At 65.2% G+C, this 22,627-nt stretch overlaps 1 protein-coding gene across 2 annotated transcripts in view; it reads right to left on the bottom strand.

Moving 5' to 3' along the window:
- Nucleotides 1–3,074: 3,074 nt before the first annotated feature.
- SCARB1 (scavenger receptor class B member 1) overlaps nt 3,075–22,627 on the bottom strand; it is a 50,545-nt gene continuing 30,992 nt past the window's right edge. Inside the window, exons 6-13 of one of the 2 annotated variants that reach the window (XM_062182048.1) lie at nt 22,298–22,413; nt 20,291–20,457; nt 14,502–14,620; nt 12,626–12,699; nt 8,933–8,984; nt 8,169–8,315; nt 5,839–5,967; nt 3,187–3,275 (exon numbers count right to left, since the gene is read on the bottom strand). In XM_062182048.1, coding sequence (XP_062038032.1) covers nt 5,839–5,967; nt 8,169–8,315; nt 8,933–8,984; nt 12,626–12,699; nt 14,502–14,620; nt 20,291–20,457; nt 22,298–22,413 — 804 coding nt within the window. In that variant the 3' untranslated portion in view covers nt 3,187–3,275. Of the gene's footprint in view, nt 3,276–5,838; nt 5,968–8,168; nt 8,316–8,932; nt 8,985–12,625; nt 12,700–14,501; nt 14,621–20,290; nt 20,458–22,297; nt 22,414–22,627 lie in introns of both variants that reach the window. The other variant, XM_062182049.1, reaches the window with a different exon arrangement.

The raw sequence follows: 22,627 nt of genomic DNA, 5'->3' as shown, positions 1-22,627 counted from the left end.
CCCGGCGGGACGGAGCGCGGTCGGACGGACCAAGGCTCAGACTCCTCGGCTTTCCCGGGCCGGCCCCGCAGGGGTCAGCGCGCAAGTAGGCGGGACAAGGCCGAGCAACCGGCCTGTCCCCTCCGAGACCCTGGGGGAGACGCGGGGGCCACCCCCAATTCGGGACCCACTGGCTGGGCTCCTAGAGGCCTGGCTGAGACCTGTGTGCACAGCTCGCCCCCCAGTGGCCAAGCGCAGCACTGCCCGGCAGCCCGGCTGAGGCCCGAAGGCCAGGACCAACGTGGGGTGGGGTGGGGGCTCCTCTCCCGGACTCGGCAGGGGCCGCCCACGTGGCGCTGGTGCAGGCCAGGTCGCTGCCTGGAGGTTGGACGTTGGGGACCTGCACCCGGGCTGGGCGCCCCCGTAGCAGACAGGGGACCTCCACAGCGCCAGGGCGACGCCGGATGGCGGTCCCAGCCCCGCACCTGCTCCCAGCCGCCGCAGGCCGCACCCGTCCCCTTCATCCCATCCCGCAACGGCCCCAGAGGGAGACCACAGAGGGGCGGAACCGTGAGGGCATTTGAGGAGGGGCCGCACCGTGAGCCTCCGGCCAGCGTTTCCTCAAAGAGTGAGCACTCCAGTGAGCCGAGGATAGCCGAGGGGCTGATCCAGCAGGTACCCAGGGCTTCGCACATTCTAGAACATTCTACGTAGTGACCTGACGGCGGCTCCCACCCTGAGCCTCATGGGGGCGCTGGGTGCAACCTGTCAGGGGGACGACCATGGGCCTGGGGCTCGGGGGAGCTTCTTGTCCACGGGCCCAGCCCCACCCCCCCTTCCCAGGGACACGCCAGAGGCTGGTGTCCACGCGACTTTCCTGCCATGCCACGTGACCACCACGCCGTCATGGACGCAGGGAGTCCTGGTCTTGGCTTTGCCGATGGCTAAGTGGACGAAGACTCCCGAGAGGCGCCAGGACTTGCATTCTGAGAGCAGAGGAGACCAAGCGGTGGCCGCTCCCCGGGAGGGAGGGAACTGTCCCTCCTTCACAGCTTTATTCTTGTCGGAGCGCGACACGGCTCTCCTTCGGGTGGTCCTGGCCAAAAAGGGTGAGGCAGGCGGGCAGAGACTGAAGTGGCGGCCTCTGTCCCCATCATGCACGCCGCTGGTGGCCAGCGCTGGGGCGGGGACACCCTGCTGCCTGGGTCCCTCTTAGGGCCGTGCCGCGTGGGCTGGCCCGCCACACATCGGTGCTGCTGCCCGTGAACCTGAGACAGGATGCGTGGAGCCCCGGGCACCCGGCAGGGCTCCCTCTGGTCTACCGCTCGCCTGCACCGCCCCGGAGTGGCAGTCCCACCTGGAACCCGTGTGGTGGGGCCCAGGCGCCAGGGTAGGGTGGGGACACGGAGGCCACAGAGCTCCTGAAGGCCCTGACCTAGTGAGGATTCGCGCCACACGCAAGGGCCTGCACGTGGGAAACCACCAGAAAAGCGTCTCTCTCTTTTAAAAAGATTTATTCATTTATTTGAAAGAGTTACAGAGAGGAGAGGCAGAGAGAGAGAGAGAGAGAGAGAGAGAGAGAGAGAGAGAGGTCTTCCATCCGCTGGTTCACTCCCCAAATGGCCACAATGGCCAAAGCTGTGCCAATCCGAAGCCAGGAGCTTCCTCTGGGTCTCCCATGTGGGTGCAGGGGCCCAAGCACTTGGGCCATCTTCCACTGCTTTCCCAGGCCACAGCAGAGAGCTGGATCGGAAGAGGAGCAGCCAGGACTCGAACCAGCGCCCATATGGGATGCCGGTGCTGCAGGCAGCGGCTTTACCTGCAACGCCACAGCGCCGGCCCCCAAAAGCTTCTCTTTTAATTCCACTTACCTACTCATGACGGCTTAAAGTACCCCCAGGTGCCACAAAGCTCGTGTGTGTGTGTGTGTGCGCGCACATGAAGCAGACAGGAGGCTACAAGGAAGCCAGCAGAGGCCCCGCCCCTCCATTGGGGACCTGTGGCCTCCAGGACCAAGGGCATGGAAGTCTGCCCCAGGTCCTTCATCCAGCAGCCCTTGCAGACGGCGACGCCACACTGGAGCCACGTGAACCCCCGCGTGCGCCTCGTCTTACACGGGCCGGGCCCCCAGAGCCCAGCAGGGCGAGTGGTGAGTGGCTCAGAGGCTTCAGATACGAACGCAGAGGGAAACGTCCCGTGCAGGGGGCAGGGACGCTGAATCCCGGCCGAGCTGCTCCGTGCGCGTCCCAGCAGGTGCACAACCCTGCCCTGCTGTCCAGAGCTGGACGCCTGAACCCAGGCTGAAGACGTTCCGAGGGCCCCACCCCTCCTCCCAGCCACCTCTCGCCACCTGGGAGTGGCCCCAAGGAACTTCCTGCTTGTCCACACGGGCAGGGGTCCTGCTTGTCCCCGGGGCTGGGAACCCCCATTATGGCACTGCCCTTCCACTGAGGCAGAAGCTGAGATACGCACAAGGCTGGACTTCGCAAACAGGGAGGCAGGTGAGCAGCCCGCCCAGGGTGGGGTGGGGGGTCCCGGGGATCCCAGCCCCAGACCACAGGCTGCCAACTCCAGCTCAATTTCTACAAAGGTTTATTGCTGCAATAGATTTGTAAAAGGTGCTAAAACTCATTTGTCTTCCAGTAGAAAAGGGCCCTGTCCCAGGGCCCAGGCAGACGCCCCACCCCACCCCCCAGGAGGTCACCTGCTTCCACTTTGGCACCTGGCCCCCGTGGGGACAGCTGGGCAGGGCCACGGGGGAGTGGCCGGCTCAGTGCAGGCTGATATCAGTTTAGGCTGGAGAGCAGGCCCGGGGGCAGGATCGGGGAGCCGCAGGCACCACACCCTCCGCCGGGGCCCAGGCAGGCAGAGGATGGGGGCAGCTCTGTCAGGGTCTGGCACTAAGCCCTCGCCCCCTGCCCACCTGGACCCCCGGGGATTGCCAGGCCCCTCCCACGTGGGCTGCCCGACTCAGGTCTGATGGGAGGCAACTGGGGAGAGGCGGGGCCGGGCTCAGCCGGGACACAATGCCCACCACAAGCTGGCTGGGGCCTGGGGGGTGGGGGTCCCCCGGAGAGAAGGTTCTAGAACAGTGCTATGGCTGCCCCTCCCCCGGGCCCCCAGCCACAGGTGCATCCCTGAGTGCCTGCAGCGCAAGGGCAGGTGTGCAGTCAGGGGTGTGGCGGCGGGGGTCAGGCCGTGGGGCCAGCGGGCGGTCCGCAGGGCGAGTCCTGGAGGAGCGGGGTGTGGGGGCCGGGGGGCTGCTCCGGGCCGGCGGCCAGGCTCTGCCGGCGACCCTGCGGAGAAACGGAAGCCGGTCACGGGCCCAGCCCCAGCCCCGACCCGGCCACGCGGACCCACGGGCCCGGGAGGCCGTGGCCAGGGCTCCGGACTCACGAGCCTCCCCGTGGCTCTGCCCCCAGCCCCTGAGGGGTAACCCGAGGCCCAAAGCAGAACCGGGAGTGCACCACGACCAACACGGCACAACCAGACAAGACCACTGCGTGCCACAGACATGGAGCTGGGGACGGAGCTGCACGAGACAGGAGGCGCGGCCCACGCAGACACGAGCCTGGACGCGCGGGCTGGTTCACGCATGCGCACACACAGGCTCTGTGCTCTCCACACATGCGCACATATGCTCTCTTCAAGCATGCGTACACATGCCCGCGGGCTCCAGTTCACGCATGCGCACACACAGGCTCTGTAGGCAAAGTGCTACACAGCGAATCCTGGCTACCGAGCCTCTGGGGAAGCGGGGAAGGGCCTTGGGGAGATGGGCAGGGACTGCGAGGGCCGGAGACGGGACCGGAGGTCGGCGGTGGACTGGCCTGGGTGGGAGGAGACACAGAGGCCGCAACTGATCTAGTGTAAGAGTGGAAAGATTGGGGGAGGAAGGTGATGACAGTGCCTCGTCCCCAGGGCAGAGGCCACCAGGAACCCAACACTGCACAGCCCGGGGGGTCCTGCTAGCCCCCGGGGCCGGGAACCCAGCACTGCACAGCCCGGGGGTCCTGCTTGCCCCCGGGGCCGGGAACCCCAGCACGGCACAGCCCGGGGGTCCTGCTAGCCCCTGGGGCCGGGAACCCAACACTGCACAGCCCAGGGGTCCTGCTAGCCCCTAGGGCCGGGAACCCCCAGCACGGCATAGCCCGGGGGTCCTGCTTGCCCCCAGGGCCAGGAACCCCAGCACTGCACAGCCTGGGGGTCCTGCCTACTCACGGTCGCCTCTGAGGCTGTCAGGCCTAGTGGGCACGGGAGCCCCCACATGAGGGAGTCACAGGCGGGAGGAGCCCCTGGCTGCGAGAGGGGGCTCCTGGGGCAGACACGGGGACCAGACCCCAAGGAGCCAGGGGCGAGGCGCCGGCGCTCCTCCCCTCCCCCTTTGTGTCACTGAGGAAGCAGGACTGAGAGGGACAGAGATGGAGACACCAGAGGTTCAGGCTCTCCCCTGAAGGGCCGCCCTGGGCCGCTGTCCAGGCTGTCCACGGCACGAGGGCTGGCTGCCCGGGAGCTGCCCCTGCCTGTGCTCTCAAGACCCCCGTCTGAGCTAGCGAGGCCGTCCCCAACCCCACAAGCAGGCATCCTGGGGGTCCGCTGCCCACGCCCAGGATCAGGGCGAGTGAGGGCCTCCCCGGGGGGCCGGGGTGGAGCACGCCCCCCCTGCCCCGCAGGGGCTCAGGGCCCCAGGCCGCACTTCCTGCACACGCAGGGCAGCCAGGCCTCTCGGCACAGGGACGGGAACGGGCGTCTACTGGGAAGAAGAGACCCTGGCTTTGCTTTTGTCAGGGAGGAGGTGGGGACAGCAGGAGGTCCTGTGTCCAGGGCGCCACAGCCATGGGGCTCTGACCCGGCTCCCTGCCCCCCACCCCGGCCTGGGGACCCCGTGCCTGCCTGGGAGAACACGGAGCAGGTGCCAGTGGAGACTGGAAGGAGGCAGGGCGCCCCAGGGAACTCCCCGCACAGGAGGGGCCCCCAGGAGCCCCTAGGGAACAGGAGGGGAAGGGGGCCCCCCGACTCAATGCCCCGCCCCCCGGGGTGCTGGGGCCCCACCCTGCTCCTCCCAGGACCTCCTGGCAAACAGGCAGCGCCCCGATCTACCTCCCTGCGCCAGCCCAGGCAGAGGCGGCCGAAGCCCCCGTGAACCCCCGCGAGCCGAGCCGAGCTGGGCTGGGCCGGGCCTCACGCCCTGGCCTTGGGTTCCCCGGGACGTGGGCCCAGCCTCAGGAGGGCAGGGCGGCACCGTCCTCAGAGGCTAAAATAGCAGCTATCATCTGAGGCGCCGCGCAGCCCCGCCCGGCCTCAAACTGTAGGGCCTGCGGCCGCGGCCACCCAGACCTCAGGCCTGCAGGGCACCGCTCGGGACACAGGACCCCGAAGGCAGAGCCTGCTTCTCCCGCAGGCAGGGGTGCCGGGCACCACGGGGGCCTGCTTCTGGATGCGTGCAGTGAGCCGGTGCTGGGCGCTCTCGGGCTAACCGTGCCTCCCGCTCCCCTGACATCCAGACTGACCGGCACCGCCCGTGGCTCACGCCCGGGTTCGTGCTGGTGCCCAGTCTGGCAGCACAATGGGCAGGCCCTGTCCTGGGCATACAGCCGGTGCTCAATGGATGCCTAAATTCTTTGTTCTCGGCCAATCAATCTGGACTTCGACCAACGTTTCTCCGACAGGGGGTTCCTGGCCCTTCTACCTCCAAACCCCGAGGTCCCGGGAACCACCACCCGATGGGACCCGGGACAGCAAACCAGGCCGTGTGGGTCCCCCGTTGGCAGAGGCTCCAGGCCGAGCTGGGGCTGAGCAGGGCCGGAGCCGCGGGCGTGGCCGGGAGGGCGGCGGGGCGTGGCGTTACCTGGTACCCACCTACAGCCTTGCTTCTTGGAGCACAGTGCCCTTGGGGTCTGGCGTCATCAGGGATTCAGAGTAGGCCTGAGCGGCCTCCTTATCCTTCGAGCCCTTTTTACTACTACTCCAAAATAAATAGCACTTCTCCTAGAAGACAACCAAGCTGGTTTAGGGCGGCCGCTGCCGCAGACTCTCGCGTTAGCACGGTCTTGCCGTGAGGAAGGCAGAGGGGAGGGCGGGGTGCGGGCTCGGGGCTCCCACAGCCCTCAGCGGCCGGGCCGGGCTCTCGGACACACATGGGCTGGCCGAGGCCGCAGGACTGGGCGGCAGAGAAGCAGCGGGGCAGCAGGTGGAGTGGACAAGAGGCAGAGTTTTCTGTTAAAATACTTTTGATTTCTTAAAAAATGGCTTGAGAAGAAACAAGCTCTCTGGAGAGGTGCTGAAGGCAGAGAGTTAACTGGCATGCAACTAAAAAAAGCAGGGCAAGCACAGAAAACGAGAAGGACGCAAGCCTGCTGAGCAAAAAAAAAAAAATAAATAAAAAAGACCTCATGGGACCCAGACCAATCACGGGGCCCCTGGGAAATCTGCAGAGACAGGAGCCTGAGCCACAGGACCATTGTCCCTTGGGGGGACCAGGGTGGCTCTGGGCCTGGCAGGGGCCCGGTGGGCATCCGGGGAGGGGACCCTGGCCAGCACCTTCCTGCTGTGTCCCCTGCTGGAAGAGGAGGAGCCACATGGGGACATCGCCACACCACCGCGCAGAAGAGAGCTCCCAACAGGGCCGGTTCAACCCGCCCTGCGCAGGGGCACAAACCCTCGAGGCCCCAGCACAGTGAGAGCAGGCAGCCTGGGAAGAAGCCGGGGTCTGGTTCCTACGGCCAGGCTGAGAGCCCGGAACGCTTGGTCTCAGCAGAGCCAGCAAGCAGGTGTACGGCGGAGGGCGAAGTGGGCGGCGGCCGCACCACATCGAGCAAGCGAGCACGGAAGCAGGCTGCCCACGCCCATGAGGGCAGGAGGCACTGGGTGGTGTCAGGTCCCCACAGCCCAGCCTCTCAGGACTCCTGGCCTGGGGCTGGCGGCCCTCCCTCCCCACCCCCAGGCTGTGGCGTAGCTCCGGGCCTTTCCTTAAGCCCTGCGGGGCCGGCGCTGTGGCACAGCAGGGTAAGACACTGCCCGCAGTGCCGGCATTCCATGTGGGCCCCGGCTGTCCTGGCTGTTCCACTTCCCATCCAGCTCCCTGCTAATGCACCTGGGAAAGCAGAGGAAGATGGCCCAAGTGCTTGGGCCCCTGCAGCTGCCTGGGAGACCTGGAAGAAGCTCCTGGCTTCGAATCAGCCCAGCTCTGGCCATGGCGGCCATTTGGGGAGTGAACCAGCGGATGGAAGACCTCTCTCTCTCTCTCTCTCTCTCTGCCTCTAACTCTGCCTTCCAAATAAATAAAAAAATCTTTAAAAACAAACAACAGAAAAGCAAGTTCTCTCCCGGCCCGTCTCCAGCCCTCGGAACCGAGGGCCAGTTCACCATACAGCAGCCGGTCCTGGACAAGGCTCTGCGGCTCCTGTCACTCTGGGAGTCGGTCCCAGGCGTCTCACCCTGCATCCCAGGGCCTGGGAGGACCTGCCCTTGTCTGAGAGCAGCAGGAACTCCACCTTGGGCTTCTTCCCGCACCTTCACTCCCCGCCAAGCCAGCCTGGCCATCCCTGCCCGGGGGCCTTTGCACTGGCTGTCCCTGCCACCTGGGGCATTGTTTTCCTGTCGTAGCGTTCACATCAGAGCTTGAATTGTGCCTCTTCCGAGATGCTTTTCCTGGGGCTCTGTGCTGGTCCCCCGCGCCCTTGAACATGGCGCTGCAGGTCTCAAAGACTTAAAGTGAAAAAAGGGAAGACGTTTCTTCCGCACTGCTCCCAGGTGGGAATGGCGCCCTGGATACTCGGGCGGAATGAACCTGGGATGATTCGTCTCACCTGTGTAAACGCACCGCGGCCGTGAGAAAGCCTGGACTGTGAACCAGCGCGTGGCCCGGTGCACCTCGTCCTCGGCTCGCAGCTGTCCCCTTCCCCCCAGGGAGACGACCTCGCCTGTCCCTTTACTTGGCGTCCACCTGTCCCCTTGACCACACCGCCCGACAGGGCCCTCATCCAGCGGGATGCCTGCACCTCTCGCAGCCCGGCGTCCTGCAGGTGCCAGCCCCCCTCCCGCGGCCCCTGCCCCCAGGACAGGCAGAGCGGTGGCGGCAGGAAGCGAGAGATGCAAGGGGCAGCGCGCCAGAAGCTAGCACAGGACTGAGCCCCGCCTCGGAGCCCGTGCCCCCGGCGGGCCGCCGGGCCGCTCTGGCCGCCACCTACCTGGCTGCGGACTTGGTAGACAACAGGGGCGAGCAGCAGGACGCAGCCCAGCGCCAGGAGGACGTACTGTGCGTACTGCAGCACGTTGGGTAGCAGCACCAGCTGGGTGTAGAACGTGCTGAGCGTCTCGCCCTCCATGGCCCCGCTCTGGGGGGCAGGACAAAAGGGAGCGTGGGGCCAGCAGCTGCGGCCCCCACGAGACCTGCCTCACCCAGCGCAAGGCCTCCCGCCACGGCCCTGCGGAGCAGGCTGAGGCGTGCAGGAGGCCTCTGCTCCCTCCAGGGCGGACTACATTTCCCAGAAGGCCTTTCAGGTGGGAAGGGCCATGTGATCAGATTCTGGCCAATGGGAGGTGGGCCTGGACTTTAAGTGCCACCCACGCCAGCTACAGCTCTTTCCTCACCCAATGAACAGGAGGGGGTGTGGCTACATGTGGGCGGGGCCTGGGGCCCAGAATGACTGACTGGCGCAGAGCCCCGCCTTCTTCAACTGGCTTAGACCTGGCTGGGGCAGAGTGAGCTTGACTTTTGCAGGCTGGCTGACCTGGCCAGTCAGCCCCCCACCCCCGCGTTAAGACGCGGAGAAATAAGCTAAACTGAACACATCACAAAACAGGGAGTCAGTGGCCAGGGAGGAGGGAAGAAGGGGCCAGTGCAAGGCTGGCGCCCGGAGGCCAGTCCGGCCAGCGCTCACCTGGCTGGGGCACTCCCGGCCAGCGCCTGCGTCCCTCACCCGCACCTGTCCCGATGCCCACCGGGCCTTACCTCCCCAAACCACATCAGCGGCAGCACCACAGGCTCGATCTTCCCGGTTTGCCTGCAGGGAAGCGAGGCGAGCAGGTGAGCGGCCGTCCTGGGGCTCAGGGCAGCGCTGGGTCGTGGGGCCCAACCCCAGGACCGCCCTCCGTTCAAACCGGAAATCCAGGGCCTTGGCCCAGCGTTGACGTGGGATGCCCACGTCCACGAGGGAATCCCCGATTCCATGCCCGCCCCACCCCGACTCCGCTTCCTGTGGCCCTGGCTCTGGGCTCTCCACTGCGGGCATCTGGGGACTGAACCAGCGATGGGCCCTCGCTCTCTCCATGTTTCTGTCTCAGATAAATAGAATTAAAACCCAACCAAACCTCTGGGGCCAGCACTGTGGCATAACTGGCTAAGCCACCACCTGCAGTGCTGGCATCCCACATGGGCGCCAGTTCGAGTCCCGGCTGCTCCACTTCTGATCCAGCTCTCTGCTGTGGCCTGGGAAAGCAGTAGAAGATGGCCCAAGTCCTTGGGCCCCTGCACCCGCGTGGGAGACCCAGAGGAAGCTCCTGGCTCCCGGCTTTGGCCTGGCTCAGCGCTGGCCACTGTGGCCATCTGGGGGGTGAACCAGTGGATGGAAGCTTGCTCTCTCTCTGTCTCTAACACTAACTTTCAAAATAAACAGAAAAGTAAAATTAAAAAAAAAAAAAAAGACCTTACATCTGCCATAAGGCGAGGACTGCCAGTGACCTAACTGATACCACTCATTCCTTTTTTGAATTAGAACTCAAATTTTATTCAAGACCCAGAGCGATTCTGCGAGCCTCCCTCGCAGCAGGAGGGGGCTCCGAGGCCAAGGTCCGGCGGTGCGGACGTTAGCGGACATGTTATATACGACAGTGGAGAAGTGAACCCTTTTTCCCTCTGCCCGTTTCTGATGCCTGGAATGCAGATGCAATGGCTGGAGTTCCAACAGCCATCTGGACCAGAGGTGACCTTGAGGATGGAGCCATGTGCTAGGAAAATGGAACAGAAAGACTGGAGAGGCAGAGACCAGGACCGTCGGGAGCCGCTGTCCCCAGACTGACTGGACATCTTCTCAAGGAAAAGGCCTAGAATAACCCCAAACCTCCATCCCGCCGCGCCAGCCACGACGGTCACCCGAGATCCACCGACATCCCCGGCAACCTGGCGATGGCACCTGCTGTCTCCCTGGGAGGCTCGCACACCTGAGCAGAGGCACAGAGGCACTCGGTGTTGCCTGGACAGAGCAGCCTGCAAGTCCACGGGCAACGATTCACTAGCTCGTGGTGTAGCCAGGCGACACACAGCAGAACACCGCGCAGCCAGGAGGAGACAGACAGACCCCCGACGCTGGCCCGGGCGAAGCCGTGGGTTTATTACCAGGCACGGAACAAGCTGCGGAAGCAGGCTCAAGAACCCAGCCCTGGGCCGGCGCACGGCGCCGCAGGCTAAGCTGCCCCTCCCATACGGCAGCGCCAGCTCCATCCCCGGCTGCCCTGAGCTTCTGACCCAGCTCCCTGCTGATGCACACAGCCTAGGGAGGCAGCGGAAGGCGGCCCAAGTCCTCGAGCCCCTGCCCCCCATGGGGAGACCTGGATGGAGCTTCTAGCTCCTGGCTCAAGCCTGGCTCAGGCTGGCCTGCTGGGGGCAGCTGGAGAGAGCAGCAGGTGCAAGACGGATCTCCCTCTCCCTCCCTCCCTCTCCCTCCCACTCTCCCTCTCCCTCCCTCCCTCTCCCTCCCTCTTCCTCTCTCTGCCTCTCTCCCTCTCACCCTCCCTCCCTCTCTCTCCCTCCCCCCTGCCTCTCTCCCTCCCTCCCTTTCTCTCTCCCTCCCTCTCCCTCTCCCTCCCTCCCTCTCCCTCCCTCTTCCTCTCTCTGCCTCTCTCCCTCTCACCCTCCCTCCCTCCCTCTCTCTCCCTCCCCCCTGCCTCTCTCCCTCCCTCCCTTTCTCTCTCCCTCCCTCTCTCTCCTCTCCCTCTCCCCCTGCCTCTCAGATAAATAACAGATCTATAAGAAAGAATGGAAGCAAACTGAGTGCCGCCTTTATCCAGTGAGCGGAGAGGAAGGCTGAGCCCTGCCCAGTCCCAGGGTGGCTGCGCTATGTCCACCCCCACCATGGCCACCGCCCTGTAGGCACCGGGTTCTGGGCATCGCCCATGGGTGACTGCCCACCGGCCCCTGTGTGCCGAGTGAGCAGAGTTTGTCAAGAACCCGATCAGCACCTGACAGGTGGAACCCAGAGCCCAGATTCGCAGGCCACTGTAAAAGCCATGATAGGTGCGCCCCACTGGGTCCCCATTCCCAGGAGTCTGTGGGGCTGGTGGCCACTGCACCCTCCCCTCCCCCGGGGGGCCTCCACGTTGGCAATCCAGCTGCTGGGCTGACTTCCGGGCAGCCTCCAGATGGCAAAGCCGGCCTCACAGCTCCTACCCCGGGGCCTCTCTGACAGCCCTGGGGCAGCCCAGAGGCGCCTGAATTCACTCCCCTGCCTGCAGCCCGGGGGAACTGTATTTAAATGAAACTGTTTCAAACAGGCCAAGAAACACAGCCGCTGCCCCAAGAGAAACGCTCTGTGCCTCACTCCCGCCCGTCCAGGCGAGGTGTGGTAACAGGTGTTGGCCAGGGTGCGGGGCAGGCAGACACACAGGCCCTGTGGATGGGCCGGGCAGGCCCTCGGCCCGCCAAGCTCGGGGCCCCCCTACGGCCTGGTGACTCCATTCCTGGGTGCACACCCCAGAAAAGTGGGTCCAGGCAGGGGTCCTCATAAAAGCCCCCACACCAGGGTGCCGGGGTCCCAGTTCCAGCTTCGCTTCCCATCCTGGCTCCCTGCTACTCCACGCCCTGGGGGCAGCAGGTAGCGGCTCAGGGTCCTCGCTCCCTGCTGGCCACGTGGGAGACCCCATGGGGTTCCCGGCTGCTGGCTCCAGCCTGGCCCAAGCCCAGCTGTTGCCGGTATTTGGGGAGTGAACCAGTGAGTGAAGGATCTTTGTCTCTCTTCCCTGTGTCTCTCAAATAAAATGAAAATAAGTAGCAATTTGAAAAAAAAAAAAAAAGAGCACAGGTTCCCAGGTTCCCATTTCTTTTTTGCCCCCACAACCACTCATCCGTCAACTCTGCGTCTCCACAGGCTTGCTGAGGTCGCCCCTCGCGTGTCTACACGGGCAGCCCTGCTCGTGAGTGGACACCACCCAGACGGGCGTCCACCAAGAAAGACCCAGACAGCGGGAGACCGCCCAGGTAGGACGCACCGGAGAACACGGTGCCACGGACACCACACGTGTGGGACACGCCCCCCAGAGGGACGAGGAGCAGTGGGAGACCCGGATGGAGCTCCTGGCTCCTGGCTTTGGCCTGGCCCAGCCCTGGCCGTTGCAGCTCCCGGGAGTGATCTCGCCGCCTCTCCCTGCGATTCTGTCCGGCTCTGTAACGAGCCCCACCCTCAGAGGGAGCGTGCACACGTGGCCGCCTGCCACCTTCCGCTGCCCCCAAGCCCTCGGCTCTGCCCGACTCTGCCGTGGATGGAAGACCCTGGCTCGTTCGGGGCAGGGTGCAGAAGGAAGACGGGGACTCTGGGGAGGGGAGTCAGGGTGCAGCCGGGCCTCAGGCCCCCCGGGGAGGACAGGGTGCGCGGGGCCCGTGCCCTCCCCACAGCCGCCCTGCGCCCCGGCAGGTGCAGCCTGGCCCACTCACCCGATGCCCCTGATGGCTTTCATGTAGAGGCTCAGCTGCAGCTTCACGGAGCAGTTCATGGGGATCCCGGTGACCTGCGGCGATCAGGTGGTGAGGACGCGGCCACCCTCGGCCCCAGGGACAGCCCAGCCCCTCCTCCCGGCCCCACCCTAAACAGAAGGGATGCCAGTGACTGTGTGGGGTGAAGGGTGTGCGGTCACACACGCACGCACTCGGACTGAGCGCCACACTGGTCGCCAGGGGGCAGACGCGACCTCCGGGCGCCCACTCAAAGCTCGTTCAGGAACAGGGGGCCGGCTGGGCGTTTGCCACACAGGCTGATCCCCGCCTGCGCCGCCCACAGCCCACACTGCAGAGCCTGGGTTCGAGTCCTGCTCCCTGCAGATGCAGCCCTGGGAGGCAGCAGTGGTGGCTCAACCACCCACGGGGGAAACCGGACGGAGCTCCAGGCTCCCGGCTCTGGCCCGGCCACGGAGGGGACCGGACGGAGCTCCAGGCTCCCGGCTCTGGCCCGGCCATGGGGGAGACCGGACGGAGCTCCAGGCTCCCAGCTCTGGCCCGGCCATGGAGGGGACTGGACGGAGCTCCAGGCTCCCGGCTCTGGCCCTGCCACGGGGGAGACCGGACGGAGCTCCAGGCTCCCGGCTCTGGCCCGGCCACGGGGGAGACCGGATGGAGCTCCAGGCTCCCGGCTCTGGCCCGGCCACGGAGGAGACCGGACGGAGCTCCAGGCTCCCGGCTCTGGCCCGGCCACGGGGGAGACCGGACGGAGCTCCAGGCTCCCGGCTCTGGCCCGGCCACGGGGGAGACCGGACGGAGCTCCAGGCTCCCGGCTCTGGCCCGGCCACGGGGGAGACCGGACGGAGCTCCAGGCTCCCGGCTCTGGCCCGGCCACGGAGGAGACCGGACGGAGCTCCAGGCTCCCGGCTCTGGCCCGGCCATGGAGGAGACTGGACGGAGCTCCAGGCTCCCGGCTCTGGCCTGGCCCGGCCACAGCTGTAGCAGGTGTCTGGGGAGTGAAGCAGCAGATAAATGATCTCTCTCCGCCCCACCCCCTCTGTCACTCTGCTTTTCAAATAAATCTCCTCATCAGGTAAAAATAAAAACACACCACCCACAGGGGCAGGGAGGGGACGGCGGTTACGGGGCTGGGGCGGGGGCACGGGGAGGCGAGGCAGAGGGGCAGCACCAGGGCTGCTCTGCTGGGCCTGGAGCCGCTCCCGCTCCGGCATGGGCGTCCACGCGTCCTCCCCCAGGACGTGCAGGGGTGAGGGGGGCGCTGGACACGAGCTAACGGGCACCACCCAGAGTGTCCCATTTGAAAAATGAGCCCAGGAACAGAAACCCAGGGAGCGTCTGAATCCGTGGCAGAGACCACGGAGGGCCCAGGAGAGCGGCACAGCCGGCCGGCAGCAGGGCCACGGGCCCCGCCTGCACACACAGCTGCACGGGGACAGGTTCCCCAGAGCTGACTTCTCTGCGGGATGCTCCCTCCCGCTGCTATCTGGAGATCTTTATGGTGCCCTGACACAGCCCGAGGGCCTGCTCCGGCTAATTTGCAGGAGACACACCAGGCTGATAATTCCTAATTAATTTACTGTCTTACAGTCCTTTTATAGACCCTTAGAGAGGGATAATCAAATACTTGAACTATGGAGTTGGGGTAAAGTGGGGATCTCTGATAGCTCCATATCAGAGCCAAAGACAGCCAGCTCACTGGCACCGCCACCCTGCACCGGCACCCCGCCCTGCACCAGCACCCTGCCCTGCACCGACCGGCACCCCGCCCTGCACCGGCCCTAGATCTGGGGCAGGAAGGCCTGGGTGGGCACAGGAACAGCCTCCCCACTGCCCGCCCTTGGGGGCCCGGGCTCACCGGGTGGATGTCCAGGAACAAAGAGTGTTCTTCTTCGTTGGGGTGGAGGCCGAGCACGGCTTCTGCCAGGACCGGGTCAGCATTGTAGAAGTGAGGGTGGGAGAGAAACAGGGGTGCACCTGGGAGGCGAGGGCAGAGGGGGGGCGTCAGAGGAGGGTGCGCAGGCATTGTGCCAGCCCTGAGCCAGGCGCAAGGGGCGTAGAGATGGCGGGAGACAGCACGCCTGCAACAATGACCAGACAGGGCCTGGGCACGGGACAGAGCAGAGCCACACCCTGAGCCAGAGTGGGAGCTATCAAATCCAGGAGGAGACAGGGACTGGCCATCCAGGTGGACGCACGGCAGGGGCGAGCCAGGGAGCTGGGGAGGTGCAGGTGCGTGTGGGGCACTGGGTATGTGAAGGAGGGAGGCCTCAGATGAGGCTGGTGGGGACTCCAGTGTGGGGGGGGGGCTGCCTTGAGTGCCACGCCAGGCAGCCAGACTCTTCTGAAGCCCCTGGGGAGACCCAGCGTCCCTGGGAGAGCTCAGGTGTGCGCACCTGTGGCCAGGCACCCCTCAGAGAGCTCAGGTGTGCGCACCTGCGGCCAGGCACCCCTCAGAGAGCTCAGGTGTGCGCACCTGCGGCCAGGCACCCCTCAGAGAGCTCAGGTGTGCGCACCTGCGGCCAGGCACCCCTCAGAGAGCTCAGGTGTGCGCACCTGCGGCCAGGCACCCCTCAGAGAGCTCAGGTGTGCGCACCTGCGGCCAGGCACCCCTCAGAGAGCTCAGGTGTGCGCACCTGCGGCCAGGCACCCCTCAGAGAGCTCAGGTGTGCGCACCTGCGGCCAGGTGTCCCTGCCGTCCCCGGGAGGGGAGCAGACTCGCCCACTCCGCTCTCTCCCTCAGCAGCCAGCGTGCAGGACGACGCCGGTGTGCATGAACAGGGGCTGACGGAGGCCCTCCACCCCCAGGTGAGACGGCGACACCCAGCCGCCATGGCGGACCTCGGCAGCCACCAAGCAGACCTGGCAAACGCCCCCTCCCGCTCAGCCCGATGCGCCGCGGGCCATCGACGAGCCCGCGGAGCGGCAGGAGAGACCCACGCATGGACAGGGCGGAGGTGGGGGGCGAAGGCTCACGGGAACACAGGTGATGGCTGCACAGCACTGCAAACGCCCCAGTGCCACGGGAGACGGTGAGGCGGGGACACCAGCTCTGGCTCCCGGCGCCCGGCTAACGCGCGTCCGGGGAGCAGCAGGTGATGGCTGCCCCCCCTCCCGAGTTCCCAGCTCCCAGCTGCGGCCCCCCAGGCACTGCAGGCGTTTGGTGAATGAGCCAGTGGATGCGAGCTCCTTCTCTCTCTCTCTCTCTCTCTCTCTCGCTCTCTCGCTCTCTCGCTCTCTCGCTCTCTCTCTCAAATAAACAAAGCAATTTCAAACGTCAGAGGTTGCTCTCTGTCTCATGCAAGTCACACAAATGGGAAAACACACCTGGGGGGTCTCCGCCCCGCCCGCCCCGCCCCTGCTCACGCCCCGGGGCTCAGCCCCGCCCCGCCCGCCCCGCCCCGCCCCGCCCCGCCCCTGCTCACGCCCGGTCTCAGCCTTGCACTCCACATTCTCCCTTCTCAGCAAAGCCGGGCCTTGCTTTGAAATGAAAGTGGGGACTTCACGGCCGTCCGACTCCTGCCTCACCCCACCTGCGCCAGCGCTGCGCGCCCGCCGCCCCCGCCTCAGAGTCGGCTTCCTCCTAGCAGCTTCCTGGGCCTCCGACGCCACGCTGCAAGCTGCAGCCTACGGCGTGGGCCCGGCACACACGGCCAGAGACAGAGAACTGGGCTACGGCGTGGGCCCGGCACACACGGCCACAGAGAACTGGGCTACGGCGTGGGCCTGGCACATATGGTCACAGAGAACTGGGCTACGGCGTGGGCGCGGCACACACGGCCACAGACAGAGAACTGGGCTACGGCGTGGGCCCGGCACACACGGCCATAGAGAACTAGGATGGAAACCTCCGGTGGGAGGGGCCGGCGAGACACCACCAGACGCCCACATCCTACATCAGAGCGGGTTCAAGCCCCCACTCTGCTTCCTGCCGACCACGTGGGCGGCCTGGACGGGGTTCCCAGCTCCCAGCAGTGGCCAGCTTGGCCCTCAGTGTTGTGGGTATTTTGGGGATGAGCCGGTAGAGGCAAGGTCTCTCTCTCTGCCTTGCAAATTAAATGGGAAAACAGAAAGGAAGCCCTAGAAACTCCAGAGGGTGGTAAGCTCCAGGCAGACGCGGCCCCCGTGCACGGCTCTGACCATGAGGCCTGCCCTCTGCCACAGAGACAGACCCGGGAGCGCGAGGCCGGCCTCCCAGCCCTCTTGGAACCCACCGAGACCTCTGCCCGGAGCCAGCAGGAAGTAGAAAGGAAGCCCTGGCCGCCGCCGCCCGCCACCACTGCCCAGGCCCCTCCGAGGCCCTACCTAGCACCCCAGGGACAAAGTCCTGCCTCCCATCCTCCCCCCAGCACAGACGCGAGGACCCCAGGAAAGGCAGCCCCGCCTCCTGCCCGGGGAACCCAGAGCCGCTGCAGCAACTGGGCAGGGCGGGAGCCCGTGGGTCTCGCACGGCCTGCGTGTTTCTTCCTCCTGATTGCCAAACACCGGAGACCCACCCGGGCAATAAGCATAATTAATTTATCGCTTTATGGCGCAATCTAAGCAGATGTGATTGCCCAGGAGTACTGGCTGATGATTGAGGGGCCCTGCCAGGCACGTGGAGGCCACCAAGGGACGTCTTAGTGTCCAAGGGACACTGCCAAAGCCCCAAAGGCAAACGTGTGGGCATCGTCTGGCTTCGGACGAAACACCACAGAAATGCAGATGCGGAGGGCCGACCGGCGCGTGCCAGCATGTTCCGAGCCGGGCTGGGGACGAGGGACGGGGCGAGGGCGCGGCACCGCGAGGCAGGGGATGCATTCCAGCCACGCAGCGCCCGGTGCGGATTGTGCCCACTGCAGACAAGCGGAGGACGTGCAGACACCATTCGCACGCAGACCGGAAGCCACTGGCCAGCAGCCAGGAGCGAGACCGGAGGGGCTGTGGGGGAACCCAGGACCCCAGTGACCTGGGTGTGTTCGAGTGCTTCTCTGAGTGTCTGTGTACCTCCTTTTAAAAGAAAAACCTGGGGAGGGGGCAGCATTGCAGCACAGAAGGTTAAACCTCCACCTGCCACGCCAGCATCCCATGTGGGCGCAGGTCAGGCCGCGGCTGCTCCACTTCTGATCCCGCTCCCTGCTAATGCACCTGGGAAAGCAGTGGATGATGGGCCCAAGGGCTTGGGGCCCTGCACCCATGGGGGAGACCCGGAGGAAGCTCCTGGCTCCTGGCTTAGGCCTGACCCAGCCCTGGCCATTGCAGCCATTTTGGGGGGTGAACCAGAGGATGGAAGACCTTTGTTTCTCTCTCTCTCCTTAACTCTGCCTTTCAAATGAAAGAAAGAGAGAGGAAGGAAGGGAGGAAGGCAGGGAGGAAGGCAGGCAGGCAGACAAGCCCGGGGCTGGCACTGCTGTGTAAGCCGCCCTCAGGACGTGTGCATCCCACATCCACTGCCTGGTTCCCTGCCACCGCGCCCTCTGGAGGCAGCAGGTGATGGCTCAAGTGCCTGGGCCCCTGCACCCGAGTGGAGATCTGGATACGATTCCAGGCTCCTGGCTTCAGCCTGGCCCAGGCGTTTGGGGAGTGAACCAGCAAATGGAAGAGCTCTCTCTCTCTCTCTCTCTCTCTGCCTTTCAAATAAATAAGAATAAATTGAAAAAAGAACTTTATCTAATTAAACATTTTCCAATTCTCCGGCACGTGTGCGATGCTTCTGTTGGCCGTGCTTACAGAGGGCAGCGTGGAGCCCACCAGCTCATCCCAGGCCTCGGGGGCGGGGGGGCATTCCTTCCCGCTTTGGGGCTTCTCACACTGCCCCTGCCCTGAGCCAGCCCCGCCCACGGAGGTCTCTGTACAGGACAGGGAGCAGCAGGATTCCTGCTGAAAACTGGGGTCTGCACCGGAGTTCCTAACCACACAAACTAGGAGGAGCCCTTTGGGGCCTGAATGGAGTGGGGCCTGGCGTTTGCCACCGGCCACAGAGGCGGCGGTGACACACCCGTGGCGGATCCCCGCCCACCAGCTCCTGGGCAGGAGCTCCTGTGGTCACCAGGGAAGAGAGAGAGAAACAGAAGGCAGTGCAAAGCTGGACAGTGGGTGTCTCCCAGGCCCAGCGCAAGCCCCTAGGGTGCCCTGTTGTGTGCTACCTGCAGCCGCTCCCTCCCCCATGGCAGCCACAGGCCGGACCGGGCTCACCTCCTCCAGCAGGGAGAGCGGCCCGAGAACAGAGGTCCCCAGAGGGCAAGACCCAGCCAGGCCCAGTGTGTGACCTCAGCCAAGCCCTCCCATGCACTCAGGCAGCCCAGGATGGCGAGAGCAGCCCCCAGGCTGGGCGTGCACCACACCCGGCTGTGGGTACAGCCGGGGCCCCCGCCCACAGCAGTCATGGTCTGTGCAGGAGGCAGACAATGCATAAAGTAAAATGGGCCCGGAAAGAAGTGATGGAAAGTGGATGGTGGGGGCGGGGTCGCTGCCGTTCCTGAACAGGAAATCAGAGCAGGCCTCTGGGAGGAGGTGGCATTTGGACAGACCAAGAGAAGGCAAAGGACTGACCCACGTGGACATGTAGGGGAAGAGTTCTCCAAGTCGGGGGGACGGCTGACGCAAAGGCCTTGAGGTGGGATTGACCTTGACACGTTCTAGAAACAGGGAGAAGGCGTCAGGATGCAGCTCGGCGAGTGGCGGGAGCCCAGGCCAAGGCCGCGGTGAGGACTCGGGCGTCACCGCAGGGCAGAGGCCGGCCCCAGGCGCCGTGCTGAGCAGCCGCCGAGCCATCCCCGGGGCTGCCATGGGGAGCAGTGGTCTCCAACACGGCACAGGGTCCACCGTGCTGGCCAAGATACGCGGCCAGTGCCTCTCCGTCCAATGTCATTTTAGCCAACTTCCACTGCACCAGGCACGCAGGGCCGGGGGCGGGGACAGGAAGGACTCAGGGCTGAGCTGGAGTGGAGCCCACCAGGCTGCGCCTGTCGGACAAGGGAATGGAGCAGACACCCAGTGTCCGGCTGAGCAAGGGCGGCCAGGGCACCGTGGGACGCCAGGGGACAGCCGGCAGCAGTCGCCAACGTCACTACACCCAGCCTGGCCGCCACACCTGCTCACGGCAGGATTTTAGGGCACAGTGGCAGCTGTGCCCGCTTCCTGGCATCAGAACAAGGTGCAGGGCGTCCTGCACCCCAAGTCACAAACCACAGCGGGGGGCAGTCAGTGACAGTCCAGACTCACCCCTGTCCTAACCCCCATGCCTCTGAGGACAGGAAGTGCGTCCCTAACCATTCACCGTGGTCCCTGAGGTCCTCAAACGGGAAGACGGGGCAGGGAAGGGACAGGGGGACCCCACGGGCATGGACGGCACCGGCAGCGCAGGCAGGGGCCAGGAGCCTGGGTACACGGGCAGCCTCGGGACCCGCAGGACGCGTCCTCGCGACCTTGGTCTCAGCAGAGAGCCGGGCGGACTTGTGACCATGGACCCGTGAGATCATCCCCCAAGACGGGGATTTATCAGGCAGCAGGCAAGGCTGACAGCGTTTCTCCTCCACGGAGCACCTGCTGCCCTCCTTATCTCCAGCTAATGGGATTATCGATTATCGGGGGACAGAGGCCAGCGTGGGGCAGATAGCACGGCCCTGCCCGGCTGCCGCCCTCGCCCTCGGTCCGCATGACACGTACCAAACCTGCAGGTGCTCACGTTCTGGATCCCGGAGTCCAGGCACGGGCAGAAGCCCTCGTTGGGTGGGTACACGGAGCCGTTGGCGAATAAGGTTTTGGGGGCCACGAAGCGATAGGTGGGGATGCCCCCGAACACCCCTGGCTTCTGATAGACGAGCTTCATGGACCTGTGGGGACAGGCGGGCTGAGGTGACCCAGGTGACCCCGGAGCAGCACCCGCACCTGGGCCTGAGTAACGGCGGGGCCTCCTTGCCAGGCCCCCGCCCCAGCTCTGCCCCCCACCGGGGCCCTCCCTTCCCCAGGCAGACAGAGGACGCAGACAACAAACACTGGGGACAAACAGGGTCCACGCCAAGCATGGGGACACCTGCTCCTCTTGCCAGTCCCCCATACAACGCAGCACCACCACCAGTGCCGCCCCCACGCCGTGCCGGGGTCACTCACAATCCAGAGGTGACAGGAAGTCCACGGGAGGCGTGGGCAACCCCTGGGCAAACAGTGCCCCGCTTCAGACAGGACTCGGGTTTGTGGGGGTCCTGGAGCCTGTCCCCCACGGATGCCATGGGCTGCCCACACCCCACGCCCTCCTCGCCGCTCTGCACCCCACAGCCCTCCTGATGACTCCTCAAACACGCTCCTGCCCACCTGCTGCCCTCTGTCCGGAAGGGTCTCCCCCAACGGCCTCCCACATCAGCCGGGTCTTAGTTAGCTGTGGCTCCCGCACCCCCCGGGTGCACCTGCCTCTGGCCTCTGTCACAGCACCTCTGTGTGCCAGCATGGACTCTCGGCCAGTCTGTGCCCGGCTGCCACGCATCCCAGGTGGCCCCTGGCATGGGGCGAGTCCAAACTGAGACGTGCTGTTGAGTCTGGAATGCATTCCAGGTTTCTTTTTTCTTTTTTTTTTTTTTTTTTTGGTTTTTTTATTTTATTTTATTTTATTTTATTTTTGACAGGCAGAGTGGATGGTGAGAGAGAGACAGAGAGAAAGGTCTTCCTTTTGCCGTTGGTTCACCCTCCAATGGCCACCGCGGTAGGCGCGCTGTGGCCGGCGCACAGCGCTGATCCGATGGCAGGAGCCAGGTGCTTCTCCTGGTCTCCCATGGGGTGGCAGGGCCCAAGGACTTGGGCCATCCTCCACTGCACTCCCTGGCCACAGCAGAGAGCTGGCCTGGAAGAGGGGCAACCAGGACAGGACCGGTGCCCCAACCAGGACTAGAACCCGGTGTGCCGGCACTGCAAGGCGGAGGATTAGCCTAGTGAGCCGAGGCGCCAGCCTGCATTCCAGGTTTCTAACGCTTCAAAACACCCTACAGTGCTCTCTGAAGGGATGCTATTTTCCACATACTAGGTTCAAACCAAACACGTTGCTCAAACCAGTCTCGCTCGTTTCTTGTGACTGGCGCCCGTGTGACCTACACAGCACCTGCACCGCCCAGGGCCTCCACCGGGTGACGTGGACACAGGGCTCCCTCCCTGCCTCTGAGGGCCCGGGAGAAAGACCGCCAGGCGGGGGCAGAGGGGCGTGGTGCCGCAGGGGGCTGGTGTCTGGTGAAGCTGCTCTCTAGAATCCTGTTTTGCACAGAGCAGATCTTGGCCTGCTGCGACTCGCTCTGTTCACTGCCTGCGTCCCCACAGGACGTCCCTGGGGCCACCGTCTGTTCCTGCCCTGCAGCCGGGGACACTGGGCAGGGGGCCCCCAGGGCTGCAGGGCCGGGGGTGTCCCAGCATCCAAGTGCTCACTACAGTGACCAGCCAGGCAGGCCAGCCAGGCACCAGGACGCCAGCCCCTGCCTTCCCCTCACGGCCCCAAGACCTCAACCATTTCCTGTCCCCCACCTCCGGGGGCCGGGCAAAAGCATCAGACACTGGGGCTGGCCCTTCAAGGTGCAGCAGAGAGAATTCAAGATGGCGCCAAGGGCTAGTGAGTTGAAACGGCTCCCGGGGCACCCCCAAAGCAGCCACGGGAGCGGGGTGGCAGGCGGCAGGCGGCAGGGAAGGAGCCAGTACCGGCAGGCCTCGGGGCTGTAGAACTCCAGCGAGGACTCGGGCGTCATGAACGGCGCCCACATCTGGCCGGAGGTGCCGTTGATCATGTTGCACTGGTCGGAGTGCCAGAAGTTCACCTAGGAGGGACGTTGGGACGGGGGCTCAGCGCCGTGGCCTCGGCCATGCCCTTGGGCCCCTATGCTCAAGTCCCTGTGCCGGTGCACACCGACAGACAGACAGAGCACCGGCTGAGGCGGCCTGCAATGCACAGCTCTGCTAGGGACTCAACTGCTCCACCTGTAAAATGGGCCTATTGCCCGCCTCCTCGCAGGCGACCAACACCTCTGGATG

Source organism: Lepus europaeus, chromosome 23 (assembly GCF_033115175.1).
Source record: "Lepus europaeus isolate LE1 chromosome 23, mLepTim1.pri, whole genome shotgun sequence".
NCBI classification, from domain to species: domain Eukaryota; kingdom Metazoa; phylum Chordata; class Mammalia; order Lagomorpha; family Leporidae; genus Lepus; species Lepus europaeus.
Note: the sequence above shows the minus strand (reverse complement) of the source record. Positions and strands in the feature narration are given on the sequence as shown.